At 38.5% G+C, this 13,153-nt stretch overlaps 1 protein-coding gene across 1 annotated transcript in view; it reads left to right on the top strand.

Annotated features, from left to right (window-relative positions):
* Positions 1-13,153, top strand: part of epha8 (eph receptor A8) — a 245,472-nt gene that overhangs the window by 73,411 nt on the left and 158,908 nt on the right. The window contains exon 2 of the mRNA XM_006641857.3: positions 10,053-10,117. Within this exon, the coding sequence (XP_006641920.2) occupies positions 10,053-10,117 (65 nt within the window). The remainder of the gene's footprint in view (positions 1-10,052; positions 10,118-13,153) is intronic.

Raw genomic sequence — 13,153 nt, 5'->3', positions numbered from 1 at the left:
CACATCTTTCCTCAAGGATGTGGAGTGGCAGGGAGATCGAAGGGCTCCCATCGGTCATAAAACACATTACACCATATATAGGCAATAGTGCTGAGAGACACCTGAGATCCAGTATATTGGAAATCGGGCAGAAATAAAATGGTAAAAGTGGCTATCTATAAACTGTAATGAAGTTATTATGGCAGCACTGCGTGACTCTTTTGTCTGTGCCTACAGCTGTGGGTTACACACACTGGACTTATCTTTAACTGACAGGCAGACCATCACTGTGTTATTGATTAGAGAACAGGTTTTACTGAAAGCAATTGTGCAAAAATGTGTTATGTTATGTGTACTCATCTCATGCCTGTACGTGCATGGTTGTAACATTTGCATCTCAACAAATGTGGGCAGTCTTGTCCTTGAATGGACAGGGTTAAAAAAGAACCAGATGCAGCTGTTTCCTTTTAGCTAACATGTCGCTTTTAAAGATTTCTCTCCTTCTCCTCTGCAGTTGCTTACAAGGCAGGTTTGTGACAATGTAAAATCCCAGGCCAAAAAATTAGGCATCCAACTGAGTTATGCATTTGGTTCCTGTGAGCAGCCAGAACAGCTTGAGCAGAATGTGACACGCTTTTCACAAAATCTCAAAATATATTGCAGCCCAAACCCATTCCCTTCTTCTGTTGCCTTAAGAAAGTTTGTGATGAGGTTAATGGTGTGTGCAACAGAAATGCACATTCTACCAGTTCTACCAGTTTTCAATATTGTTTGAGATCTGGAAATTATTCTGGCCAGGGAAAGGAACAGATGTCTGGCCCATGTTCCTAAAGCCAATCACTCATTGCCTCACACTAAAATAATCCATTATGCTGACTGGGATTTACTAAACATTTGGATAATGAGTGAATATGTACAAATGCTGTGACCCTTACCAGGAAAAAAACAGCTCTTCTTCAATAGATTTGGCTATGGTTTCTCCTTTTTGTCTTTTAATATACTTGAAGAAGCTAAGACAGTCTCGCCTTGTAGGACAAGGCAAAAAAAGTATTTCACTCAAAAACATGTCATGATAGGTATGTTCAAGAGATGTGTTGCCAAGTTTATATTCAGCTTTAAGGTACTGATTAGAAGAGATAGAACTCTGCTTTATACACAATTGTAGACCTTTACATAGAGTTTGAAAATCTTGAATAGCAATATCTTATGATGATATTTATTTGCTGGAAGCTGATTGACTTATTAATCTTCCAGTCAAGAAATTCCAAGCCTTTTAATAGTGATCAAATATGTGAATTAGTCTTCTATTCACCATAATCCTACCATTTTGGAATATATTTCCAGAATTAGATGGGACTAATACTTATAATATACATAATGAGAGCAACAGGGGTGTGATGTGATAGTGGTTATCTTTTAACAGGTGGGATTCAGGAAAACAGACACAAACACAGCCATAAGATAAAACTATCTTTTAATTTATACAGGGAGAGAAAAAAAAGCTAAGTACCATCTTTTCTTTGTCTGAGATCCACCTATACCCCCTCTGTAGATCTTCTCTATCAATAACCAGGTAGATAAGCAAAATAAACTTTCCTTTTCTTTGCACTTTCTTTCTACTGATTGGGCTCATCAATCAGTTAGTTGCTTCCCTTCTCACTTCAGTGCAGTGCTTATCACAAGCTCTGCCTCTTCCTACAGGACAGAGATTGATAGCCACTGGAAGCCTCTGATTCCTGGTTATTGACCAGTTGTCTTCCCCATTTAATCAGGTGACAAAAGGTCATGCCCCATGTCTCAGTCTGCTGCTCTCGTATGATGTGAATGGCTTGCTTATACAGCAAATATATTGTAATGTCATAGGGGTGTGCGGTCACTTCTCAGGTCAAAAGTAGGTGAGACTTGAGATAAGAGCACACATTCGACAAATTATAATTATAAGAAAAAAAATAGTTTTATTTTTCTATAAAAAGAAATAACTGGAAGAGAATGATCTAGTGCACTCTGACTGGGACAGAAAAATAGTCCTTAGATCAAAAATAAATTATTTTCATCAACACAGTAGAACAATAATTTAATTGGATCAAAAATAATATACAGTGCCTTGCGAAAGTATTCGGCCCCCTTGAACTTTTCAACCTTTTGCCACATTTCAGGCTTCAAACATAAAGATATAAATTTTTTATTTTATGTGAAGAATCACCAACAAGTGGGACACAATTGTGAAGTGGAACGAAATCTATTGGATTTTTGAAACTTTTTTAACTAATAAAAAAATGAAAAGTGGGGCGTGCAAAATTATTCGGCCCCTTTACTTTCAGTGCAGCAAACTCACTCCAGAAGTTCAGCGAGGATCTCTGAATGATCCAATGTTGTCCTAAATGACTGATGGTGATAAATAGAATCCACCTGTGTGTAATCAAGTCTCTGTATAAATGCACCTGCTCTGTGATAGTCTCAAGGTTCTGTTGAAAGCGCAGAGAGCATCATGAAGACCAAGGAACACACCAGGCAGGTCCGTAATACTGTTGTGGAGAAGTTTAAAGCCGGATTTGGATACAAAAAGATTTCCCAAGCTTCAAACATCCCAAGGAGCACTGTGCAAGCGATCATCTTGAAATGGAAGGAGTATCAGACCACTGCAAATCTACCAAGACCTGGCCGTCCCTCTAAACTTTCAGCTCAGACAAGGAGAAGACTGATCAGAGATGCAGCCAAGAGGCCCATGATCACTCTGGATGAACTGCAGAGAACTACAGCTGAGGTGGGAGAGTCTGTCCATAGGACAACAATCAGTCTTACACTGCACAAATCTGGCCTTTATGGAAGAGTGGCAAGAAGAAAGCCATTTCTCAAAGATATCCATAAAAAGTCTCGTCTAAAGTTTGCCACAAGCCACCTGGGAGACACCCCAAACATGTGGAAGAAGGTGCTCTGGTCAGATGAAACCAAAATCGAACTTTTTGGCCACAATGCAAAACGATATGTTTGGCGTAAAAGCAACACAGCTCATCACCCTCAACACACCATCCCCACTGTCAAACATGGTGGTGGCAGCATCATGGTTTGGGCCTGCTTTTCTTCAGCAGGGACAGGGAAGATGGTTAAGATTGAGGGGAAGATGGATGCAGCCAAATACAGGACCATTCTGGATGATAACCTGTTGGAGTCTGCAAAAGACCTGAAACTGGGACGGAAATTTATCTTCCAACAAGACAATGATCCCAAACATACAGCAAAATCTACAAAGGAATGGTTCACAAATAAACGTATCCAGGTGTTTGAATGGCCAAGTCAAAGTCCAGACCTGAATCCAATCGAGAATCTGTGGAAAGAGCTGAAAACTGCTGTTCACAAACGCTCTCCATCCAACCTCACTGAGCTCGAGCTGTTTTGCAAGGAAGAATGGGCAAGAATTTCAGTCTCTCGATGTGCAAAACTGATAGAGACATACCCCAAGCGACTTGCAGCTGTAATCGCAGCAAAAGGTGGCTCTACAAAGTATTAACGCAAGGGGGCCGAATAATTTTGCACGCCCCACTTTTCATTTTTTTATTAGTTAAAAAAGTTTCAAAAATCCAATAGATTTCGTTCCACTTCACAATTGTGTCCCACGTGTTGGTGATTCTTCACATAAAATAAAAAATTTATATCTTTATGTTTGAAGCCTGAAATGTGGCAAAAGGTTGAAAAGTTCAAGGGGGCCGAATACTTTCGCAAGGCACTGTATATACAGGTACATTTCTTCTTAAGGTTCAAAAATACATTTTCTTTCTCCAAACAATTCCTGATTGCCTTCTAAACAAAAGAAAATGGCCTCAGTATTGAATTATCCTTTTATTCCTTTTCTTCATTTATGTTCATACTGTATTTTCTGCCCTGAACAAAGGAAAGGAAAAAGAAAGGAAAAAAAACTATGGGCACTTGTTAAACCTGTTTTATCTTTCTGCTTCTACTGTCCTCTTTCAGTCTCTTTTACAGAGTGATATTGGTGATTCTCTTAATTTGTTAGTACTTTGCCCTTCTTCAGTTTTGGGCTTCTAGTGCTTCGCTGTAGTTTAGTTCAATACAAAGTCATTTTTCTTCTGATCTGCTCTCTTTATGTCCCAAACATGTACTGACCATATACATACAGACATACAGTGCCCTCCAGAATTATTGACACCCTTGGTAAAGAGGAGCAAAAAAGCCTATGAAAAAATGTAATTGTTCTTGGTCTTACACTGAAAATATGACAGAAATCTAACCTTTCAGTGAGGTTTAATTATTCAAAGAAAAAAAATCCTTATAAAAAATATAAACATTTTTCTCAAAAGCACAGGTGACACAATTATTGGCACCTGTAGAAATTCCTATGAATAAAATCTAAATGACATATATTCCCATTTATATTTTACCTTTTTTAAGCACACTTGAGTCTTTAGGAACTCAGACAATACTGTAGGTTGTTGACCTTCATAAATCAGCCAATGGCTATTAAAAATAGCTTCACAAATAAAAATACCCATTTCCACTATAAGGGCAACAATTAAGAAGTTTCAAACAGCTGGAGCTGTGATTAAACTGTCTGGAAGAGGATGCAAGTGTATTTTGCCCCCACGCACAGTGAGGAAGATGGTCCAAGAGGCAAAACTTTCTCCAAGGATCACAGTTGGACAATTGCAGGAGTGGGTTGCACCCTGGTGCCACCAAGTCTCCAAAACTACAGTTAGACGCCACCTCCATGCCAACAAACTATTTGAAAGGCTTGCCAGAAGAAAGCCTCTGCTGTCGTCAAACCACAAATGTAAACGCCTGGAGTTCTGGTCCTGGTGGTGGATCTGTGATGTTGTGGGGCTGTTTTTCTTCCAAAGGCCCCAGGAATCTTGATAGGATACATGGCATCATGGACTTCATCAAATACCAGGAGATTTTAGATCAAAACCTGGCTGCCAGTCTCTGCCAGGTGGCTAGTAGTTCAGGTGGGTAGCTGTGTCAGCATGTGTAGGCTGCAAAGGAACAAGTAATAGGTTTATTCCATGCTGAAAAAAAGAAGAAAGAGAACACAACGTTCCGGCCATGGAGCCTTCTTCAGGTGTGAGAGAGACAGGGCAGTAGGCAAAGGTAAAGTAGTGGGAGAACAAAGGTTGGGAGGGAGTAGGAGTGAGAGGCGGGAGCAGGGGACAGAAAGAGAGGCCAATCAAGAGGTGTGAAGTCAGAATAGGTGCAGAGAGGTGTGAAATGAAACTTCCAATGAATGGAGAAAGTTTAAAAGAACAGTAGTCTGTCGTTAAGGGAAGGGAGAATGTGTGATCCTAGCTGCAGAATAATTTTAGTTTCGGTGGTCTTTCTGATGTATGAGTTCGGAAAACCGTCTTTGAGAACACAGACGGAGAGATTAGAGTGGTCGTGGCCGTCAGAGGTGAAATGAGAAACAATGGGCTTGGAGAGATCTTTAATCTTCACAGCCCTGATGTGTTCTCTGAAGCGGTCTCCGAGTCTCCTTCCTGTTTCTCCAATGTAGATGGCTGGGCATTTACTGCAAGAGATAAAGTAAATAAGGTTGCTGGAGGTACAAGATGCTGTCTGGGTGATCCGGAATAGTCCTGAGGGGCCTTGAATGAGTGTGGTGGTGGCTGTGTACTTGCAGGTGATACAGCGAGCTCTGTTGCAAGGGAAAGTGCCTGGTGTGGATGGTTGTTGAGGGCGGTCAAGGGAGCTGTGAACAAGGAGGTTACGCAGATTAGGTGGTTGGCGATATGAGATGATAGGGCGATCAGAAAAGAGGGCCCCAATGGAGGGATCATCCTTTAGGATGGAAAAGTTGTGGTTAATGGTCCTGGGGATAGGAAGTGTGTTAGGGTGGTAAGGAAGCACCAAGGGAATGCGGTTGTTATGGCAGGAGTTCCTGATCGGGTTGATGGTCCGGGGGGTGTTTTTGGCTCGGGCAAGGGCCCTGTCAATCACACTGTTGGGGTATCCTCTGTTGATGAAAAATGAGTACATTTCGAGGGCTTGGTTCTCGAAGTCGATATCGTCGCTGCCAGGTGGCTAAGACTGGGTCGTGGTTAGATCTTCCAGCAGGACAATGATCCAAAGCATACCTCCAAATCTACATAGAAATGGTTCACTAATCACAGAATCAAGCTTTTGCAGTTGCTATCCCAGTCCCCTGACCTAAACTCAATTGAATATCTGTGGGGTGAGCAGAAGAAAAGAGTCCACAAGCGAGGACCAAGGATTCTGAAGCATCTGGAGAGATTCTGTATGGAGAAATATTCTCAGGTCCTTTTATATGTGTTCTCCCACCTCATCCAGCATTATAAAACTCAGTGCTCTTTGAATAATTTAACCTCACTGAAAGGTTAGATTTCTCTCATATTTTGAGTGTAAGATCAAGCTGATAAACAACAAAGACATTTTTTCATAGACTTTTTTTTGCTTATCTTTACCAAGGGTGCCATTAATTCTGGAGGGCACTGTAGATTGTGTGCAGCTTGACTTCAATAAGCAATGAACCACACTCTTGCTGTCATCACTGGGATTATTTTATAGGCCTGAAAGTGGGAGCACACCCATAACTTGTAACCTTTCTGATGTCTTTGTGACGTTCTAGGTCACATTACTGTATCTCCGTTCTGCCATCTGAATATGGTCAAAACTCTTGGAGAAATCTATGACTTTCTTCATAAAGTACCTCCTATTCAGTGCAGCTCCCCTAGCGGCATCACAAAATGTATACTTTTCTAGATGTTGCTATATATTTAGTATACACATGTGACAAATCGCAGGGCAGCACAATGATGCAGTGGTCAGGTTTGATTCCTGAAGTGCCACCTGCATAGAGTTTGTATGTTCTATCTGTGTTATTTGGGTTTCCTCCAGGAGCTCAGGTTTCCTCCCACAGTACAAACACATACTGGTAGGTTAAGTGGCTTCTGTAAAAATTGTCCCTGGTGTGAGTGTATGTTTGTGTTTGTGTGCTGTGAGATGGACCGGGTGTATACTTGCACCTGTTACTTGTCAGATTAGGCTCTGGCTCCCCGCACACCCTATACTGGATACATGGATTAGATAATGGATAAATACTGTATGACAATCACTACTTACTATATTGTCAAAACAATTAGCTTAATTGCACAGCTGTAAGTTAATGAATTCATATCCTTCTGTACATTAGATGTTTAATTCAGAACCACCCTTTTACGTATCATCCAAGCACTCCTCTAAATGTATGAATCATTTGGTCACTGGGGCCCTCAAACAGGATTAGTAAAGTAACCAGCTTTGCTCTAAAGAAGAGAAACTATATTTTATTGATCATCCTCCAAAGATGTATTTTTCTTTTTGAAGGACTGGTACCTTAACATGCATTAAGGTTTTACTTACAACAACAAAGAGTACTTAGCTTACTTGGATAAAGATTTGATAGAAATGCAGTGAAAACAACTTCATTCTTGATAATATAATAACATTATTGATAATATAATAATAATTATTCTGGAAAACAGGAAACACATTGGATTTGTTTGATTTCTGCTACTGATATTGGATAGAAAAGACTGCTTCTTTGTGTTGTAACTTTTGATCAGCTGTCCTATACTGTAGCTTGCAATATGGAAATACTTCACCATAAAGGAGGGATGCTTTGGTTACTTTTTTGGTTTTGTGTTTCTTTGCTTGAAAACCCTGTTTTGCTTATTTCATGTTTGTCTGGTCAATCCCAATATATATTTTTAGTATAATCATGAATAATTCAATAGTCTTTTCTGTTTAAATGCAGGATTGGACAGCATTACAGATAACTTATAATATAGAATTGTAAACAAAAAAGTGTAATATTTTATAGGGTATGCTACAAGTAATAAAATATGGAGAAAGTTAAATACAGGGTCTGTATGTACAGTACACTGACAAACACGAACACTGGTCACCTGTAGAAAATGAAGCAATCCTTTTGATTTCTTCTGTATAACCATGTTCTAACATTGGCAAATGTGACAATCACCTGGGATGAATCAAATGACACCCACCTTTGTAGCTGTGCATCTTGGTGATGTTGAAATGTGTTACTGTAAGGGTATTTCCATTAAATGCTAGGGTTACTGTACAACAATTACTTGCATTAAAGAAACCTACCGAAACCCCCAATGGATCCTAAAGAACTTTAAACACAGGAGAGGACCCACTTAATCCACCACTGAAGTGTTACACCCACCTGTTTGATATGTGGCACCCATTATTCTCCAAAATCCATACTAATGTACATAGAATATCAGGTGATGTGAGCAATCACTCACCAAATGAATTAAGGAAGGAATTTAGTTAGGCCATACTGTAAAAACCCAAGGTGGAATTTATCAATGAATCTGTATTCTTTCATAACATGACATGGGATCTTTAATGGCAAGTTAAACCAAGGTCACGTCCAGGTTAAAGCACTTTCTACTGCTCTGTGGCATTGATTTTGAATTCATGGTCAAGAGGGAAAAGTACAAGTACGTAGTCTTAGAGGAGATACGGTACAAGCTGCTCACTGTAGATGCTCATAAGAAGGCTGATTGATACAAATTGGTTTATGAGAACAAGGGTCAGAACCAAATTTTAGTTCTAACATGTCTTCCAGGTGTCTGAAAGTATCATACTGAAACAAATTAACTACTTGGTGTTGTATAATTTATAATTAAATATACAAAATGTGACACTTATGAAATTGCTGTTTGGAATGCCGGCCGTGCTCACAGGAGCTTCTTAACTGTCTTTTACTTTATTTTTTTATTTTATATAAGGCACCTACAATGACTAGAAAAAGTCATTGCCTAAATGCAGATAAATTCGACTCCACACACTACTTAGGGTAGTGTGAAAGTATAGTAGATAAAAGAACAAGGCTTCATCCTTTGCAGACTATAGAACACTTACAGATAATTTAAGTACTGTATGGATGGGCCCAATCTTAGGACTTTGGAACAAGACTGCCTCATAGTATTGGGAAGACTTATTTTTGTTTTTATATCCAGTAGGCCACAAAAAACTCTTGGATTTATTGCTATGTTTTTTTAGTGTAGAGCAAAAAGATTCCATTATATTTGTTTAGCATCTAATAAGGGAGTGATTTTTAGATATCTGATTGCTGGTTCTGTAAAAGATTGAACAGAATACTCACTGTAAATATCTTATAGCTACTAAGGAATTGCATGTGGTTACAGGTTGGGTGGCTACAGACCTCAAAGATTCAGCATTAATGATTTATTAGCTTCATATAGCCAAAGTACAAAGCTTTTACTTTCGCATAATGCCCAGGCATTTTTTAGATAAGATGACAAAGCAATTGTGTACATCCAAATTACAAATCCATTACACACAAAACATCTGTCATTTGAACTATAGTGTGGAAAACAAACTGCACAGGGTAGATCCACTTCCATAAACTGAAATAGAGATAATACAGATAAATATTTGAAATAATTTGGCTCTTCTTAGGAAACATGCATATCATTGACTTGCCTTTAAATTATTTGATGACTTTTTTTTTGTGAGGTGCTCCATCAAATTCTTATTGATGAACATTAGGTTCTGTTTGTGTTAGGATTTTAAAGATTTTCTAAGTTTAAAGTTCTGTAAGTGAGCACAGACATAACAGCCTGCGAGAACTGTTTAATCCCTCAGCCCAGGACTTAGGTCTGGTGTTTTTGGTCTGTAATGTGAAAAAGACTGGGATAATGATTGCACATATTGCAGAAGGAATGTTTAACCACCCTGGATCTCTTCCCTGCTGGCATGAGTGAGGTAGTAGTGAAAGACGTGGATGAAACACTCTCTGGGATGGCAACTGCTGTACTCTTAAAAGAGACAAGCCTTCTTTAAGTCATGTTTTAGACTGCCCTGAGAATGAGAGATGACTTCAAACTGTTTGGTGATGTAGCTTTGAACAGGTCTTGTGGACCGAGGAATCTAATAGTCGTAATTATTTTTCCTATCTACTTTACCACTGATGCTTTCACATAAATGTCTAAATACTGTATATTTATAATTAAGAATATTTCAGAATATGTAAGACTGCTGTAGCTCACAAATGCCTTTTTTTATTGCAGTGAATCTCCTTGACACATCTTCAGTCTCAGGAGACTGGGGTTGGCTGACATATCCTTCACATGGGGTAAGCTCTCCCTCTGTGTTTGTCCAATTGGGTATACATTTATTCATTGTTTTTGCCTGTGGAGAACAGTTTTTCTTTTTTCCAGAGTTCTTGGTCAGCATGCTCTCAACATCTGGTTAAGTAAAAACTTTGATAGATTAATTGATTTTAACTTGTATAAGTATGACTTCAGAACATACATACTTGGTGATAAGTTGGTTTTGTGCAGCCAGAAAACCAATTATACATATGAAGAGAATAGTATGAACTTTATTTTAAGGTTGCGATCACAATACGTGTTAAAAGGTGCATTCCAATGATTAAGCAGAAAGAAAAATAATCAGAAAAGAAACTAAAAATGTAAGCCTTTACTAAAACATTCAATTATAGAAGATACTTAAATCATGTCCAGAACTATATGATCACATTGTGTTTTTAGACTATTAAGAGAGAACTTTGTGGGATTCTGAATAAAAAACATTGTACCTCCATTTTTCCGAATCATTCCCTTCTGGTTGCCTTTTCACCCCCTTCTGAAATGAATTTTCAAAAGCATGCAAAGTGCTTTGCTCATTATGATGTGTTGGGTAGCTCCTGTGTTACCAATGGGGGGAATAATAACTACTTCGATCATTTGGCATCTTAAAATCAAATGATGAATTGATCATTGTTCTGGTAGTAATGAGAAAGGTGTATTATTGGAGAATTTTATGTCCTATCAATAATGAAGCACCATGCCTTTGACATTGACCTTTTACTATAAAAATCTTTTTTCTGGATATTGAGCAGGGAAAACAATTGCTGCTTAGTAATGCAAAATTATAAATTTTGCATGTTAACAAATTATTAAACTAAAGCACAAAGCCTAAAGGAAGTGCATTCAGTCTTGCCTTTTTTCAGGTTTGTACAAGTATTATTGTTCTGACACTGTATGTAGTATTTTAGCGGACATTCTTTCTGGAAAATTAATGTATCAGATATACAGTATGAAGGAAAAACGTGAAATGGTGCCCAATCATATTTTTTAATGCATGTACATTTATTTGGTCTATAAACAATTTTTGATAATAGATTTGTATCTTTTTACAGTATATATGATTACTAAGACAAATCTTATAAACTATGATTGTTTTGACTGTAGCAAGATCTCAGCTGAGCAAGCAGTCCTTCCTGACTATAATTTAGAAATATATGTTAAAAACAGGGGTGACACAGTGGTACAATGTTTAGCATTGCTGCCTCACAGTGCTGGTTCCCTGGAGTGCTATCTTCATGGAGTATGTATGTTCTCTCTGTGTTAGCGTAGGTTTCTGCCAGGGGTTCCAGTTTCCTCTCACAGTGCACAAATATGCCAGTAGGTTAATTGGCTTTGGGAAAATTGGTCCTGGTGTCTGTGTGAATGTGTGTGCTTGTGTCTGCCCTGTGATGGACTGGTGTCCAACTCGTGATATATCCTGCCTAGCACCCATTGCCTGCCAGGATAGGCTCTGGCTCCCCAGAGACCCTGTATTCGATAAAGCAATATGAAAATTGATTAAAGTGAAAAACAGTCACTATTACTATTAATAATAGTAATAGGAATTACTATTTTACTAATGCTTATATCCAGTACTACTTACATTTGTAGAACTGGGTATTTTACTGAAGAAATATGCATGAAGTAAATTGCTCATAGATACAAAAGCAACACTTTAACCAAGTTTTGAGCCCACAACTTCTAGTTCTATATCTACTGCCCTGATTTAACAATTCCTGTTTTTCACCCACAATGGCAGTGCTTTAACATTTTCTAGGCTAGTCTAGTTAGTCAAGTGTCCCATGTTTCATTGTCAATCATTATGTATAAAAACCCATAGCCATTCATGTAGGGTCAGAGGTTTCCAGATAACACTTTATGTTTTTTGTGGAAATTAGTGCATGGAAAATGTAGCAGGGGAGCTGTTGCACAATGTGTATCTGCTATCTATAGAATTCACAACCAAAAACATAGATTTCTGCAGGGGTTTAAGTAATCACATGTTGTAATGGAAAAAAAAGTTATGGTTTCCTGAGTCAACAGCACATGAAATACATGAAGTGGTGAACTGTCATTAATTAGCAGTCTGAGTGCCATCTGACTTGAAGGTACAGTGTTGTTTCACGGCATGAAATAGTTTGCTGTCACACAATATTTTTTTGTATCATCCAGCAGAGAGAGTGTTGTAAAAATATCTAGAAGCCAATAAAGAATTCAAGCATGGAGAGGTCACACATCACCAATGTCAAAGTTTGGAAAGAAAATCTATTTACATCAGAAATACAAATACGAAGAGTGTTTTGTGAGGGATATGCTGGATGGTCTCAGAAGGAACTATTTCTTTTACCTGATACATCAATGTCCTGCAAACTACTCCAGTAATTGCAAAGCTGTTCTTCATCTAAATTGAAGATTGTTTTGTGGAAGATATTGTCTTAGCTTTCACTAGCCATGCAGGGCATCACAACTCTCCCACTGATCACCAGACTGGAACCCCAGAGGATGTGTTTATGAGTTGTCCCTTTATGATCCCTGTGAAGTAATCCCTATCAGTAACCCTGGTTTGTCAGCCTCTTTCCCAAACTTCTTTAGAAGAGTAGTTGCTAAAATTCCTTTCTTTAAACTATCCAGATTTCATCTGTTTGGGTCTAGTAAATTACTGAGTAAGAACTGACAGATTTGCACACCACAGGCACTGAAGCACAATGACAATAGAAGTTAACTTAAAGAGCTTATTGTAATGTCGGGAGGGAAAAAAATTATGATCCCTATGCGTGTCCCATCTGATGGTTGTGAGGATCTTATCAGGGGAAATGATGGGTTCTGGAGGATCAAAAAGACAGGAAAGAATGTTGGCCTTCAGGTTTTTAGAACAGGGACAGTATGGGACAGTATAAAACATCTGTTAAAATTTGCGAATCCAAGAAAACGCTGAATTTGTTTTAAGTTTCTGGGGGTTGGCCAGTCCCTGATGGCTTGAACTATGGAGAAGTCCTTTTCGACGCTGTGGGGAGAAATTATGTAACCAAGGAAATGTATTT

Source organism: Lepisosteus oculatus, chromosome 25 (genome assembly GCF_040954835.1).
Source record: "Lepisosteus oculatus isolate fLepOcu1 chromosome 25, fLepOcu1.hap2, whole genome shotgun sequence".
Classification (NCBI taxonomy): Eukaryota; Metazoa; Chordata; class Actinopteri; order Semionotiformes; family Lepisosteidae; genus Lepisosteus; species Lepisosteus oculatus.
The sequence above is the reverse complement of the archived record's forward strand: the minus strand, read 5'-3'. Positions and strand labels throughout refer to the sequence as shown.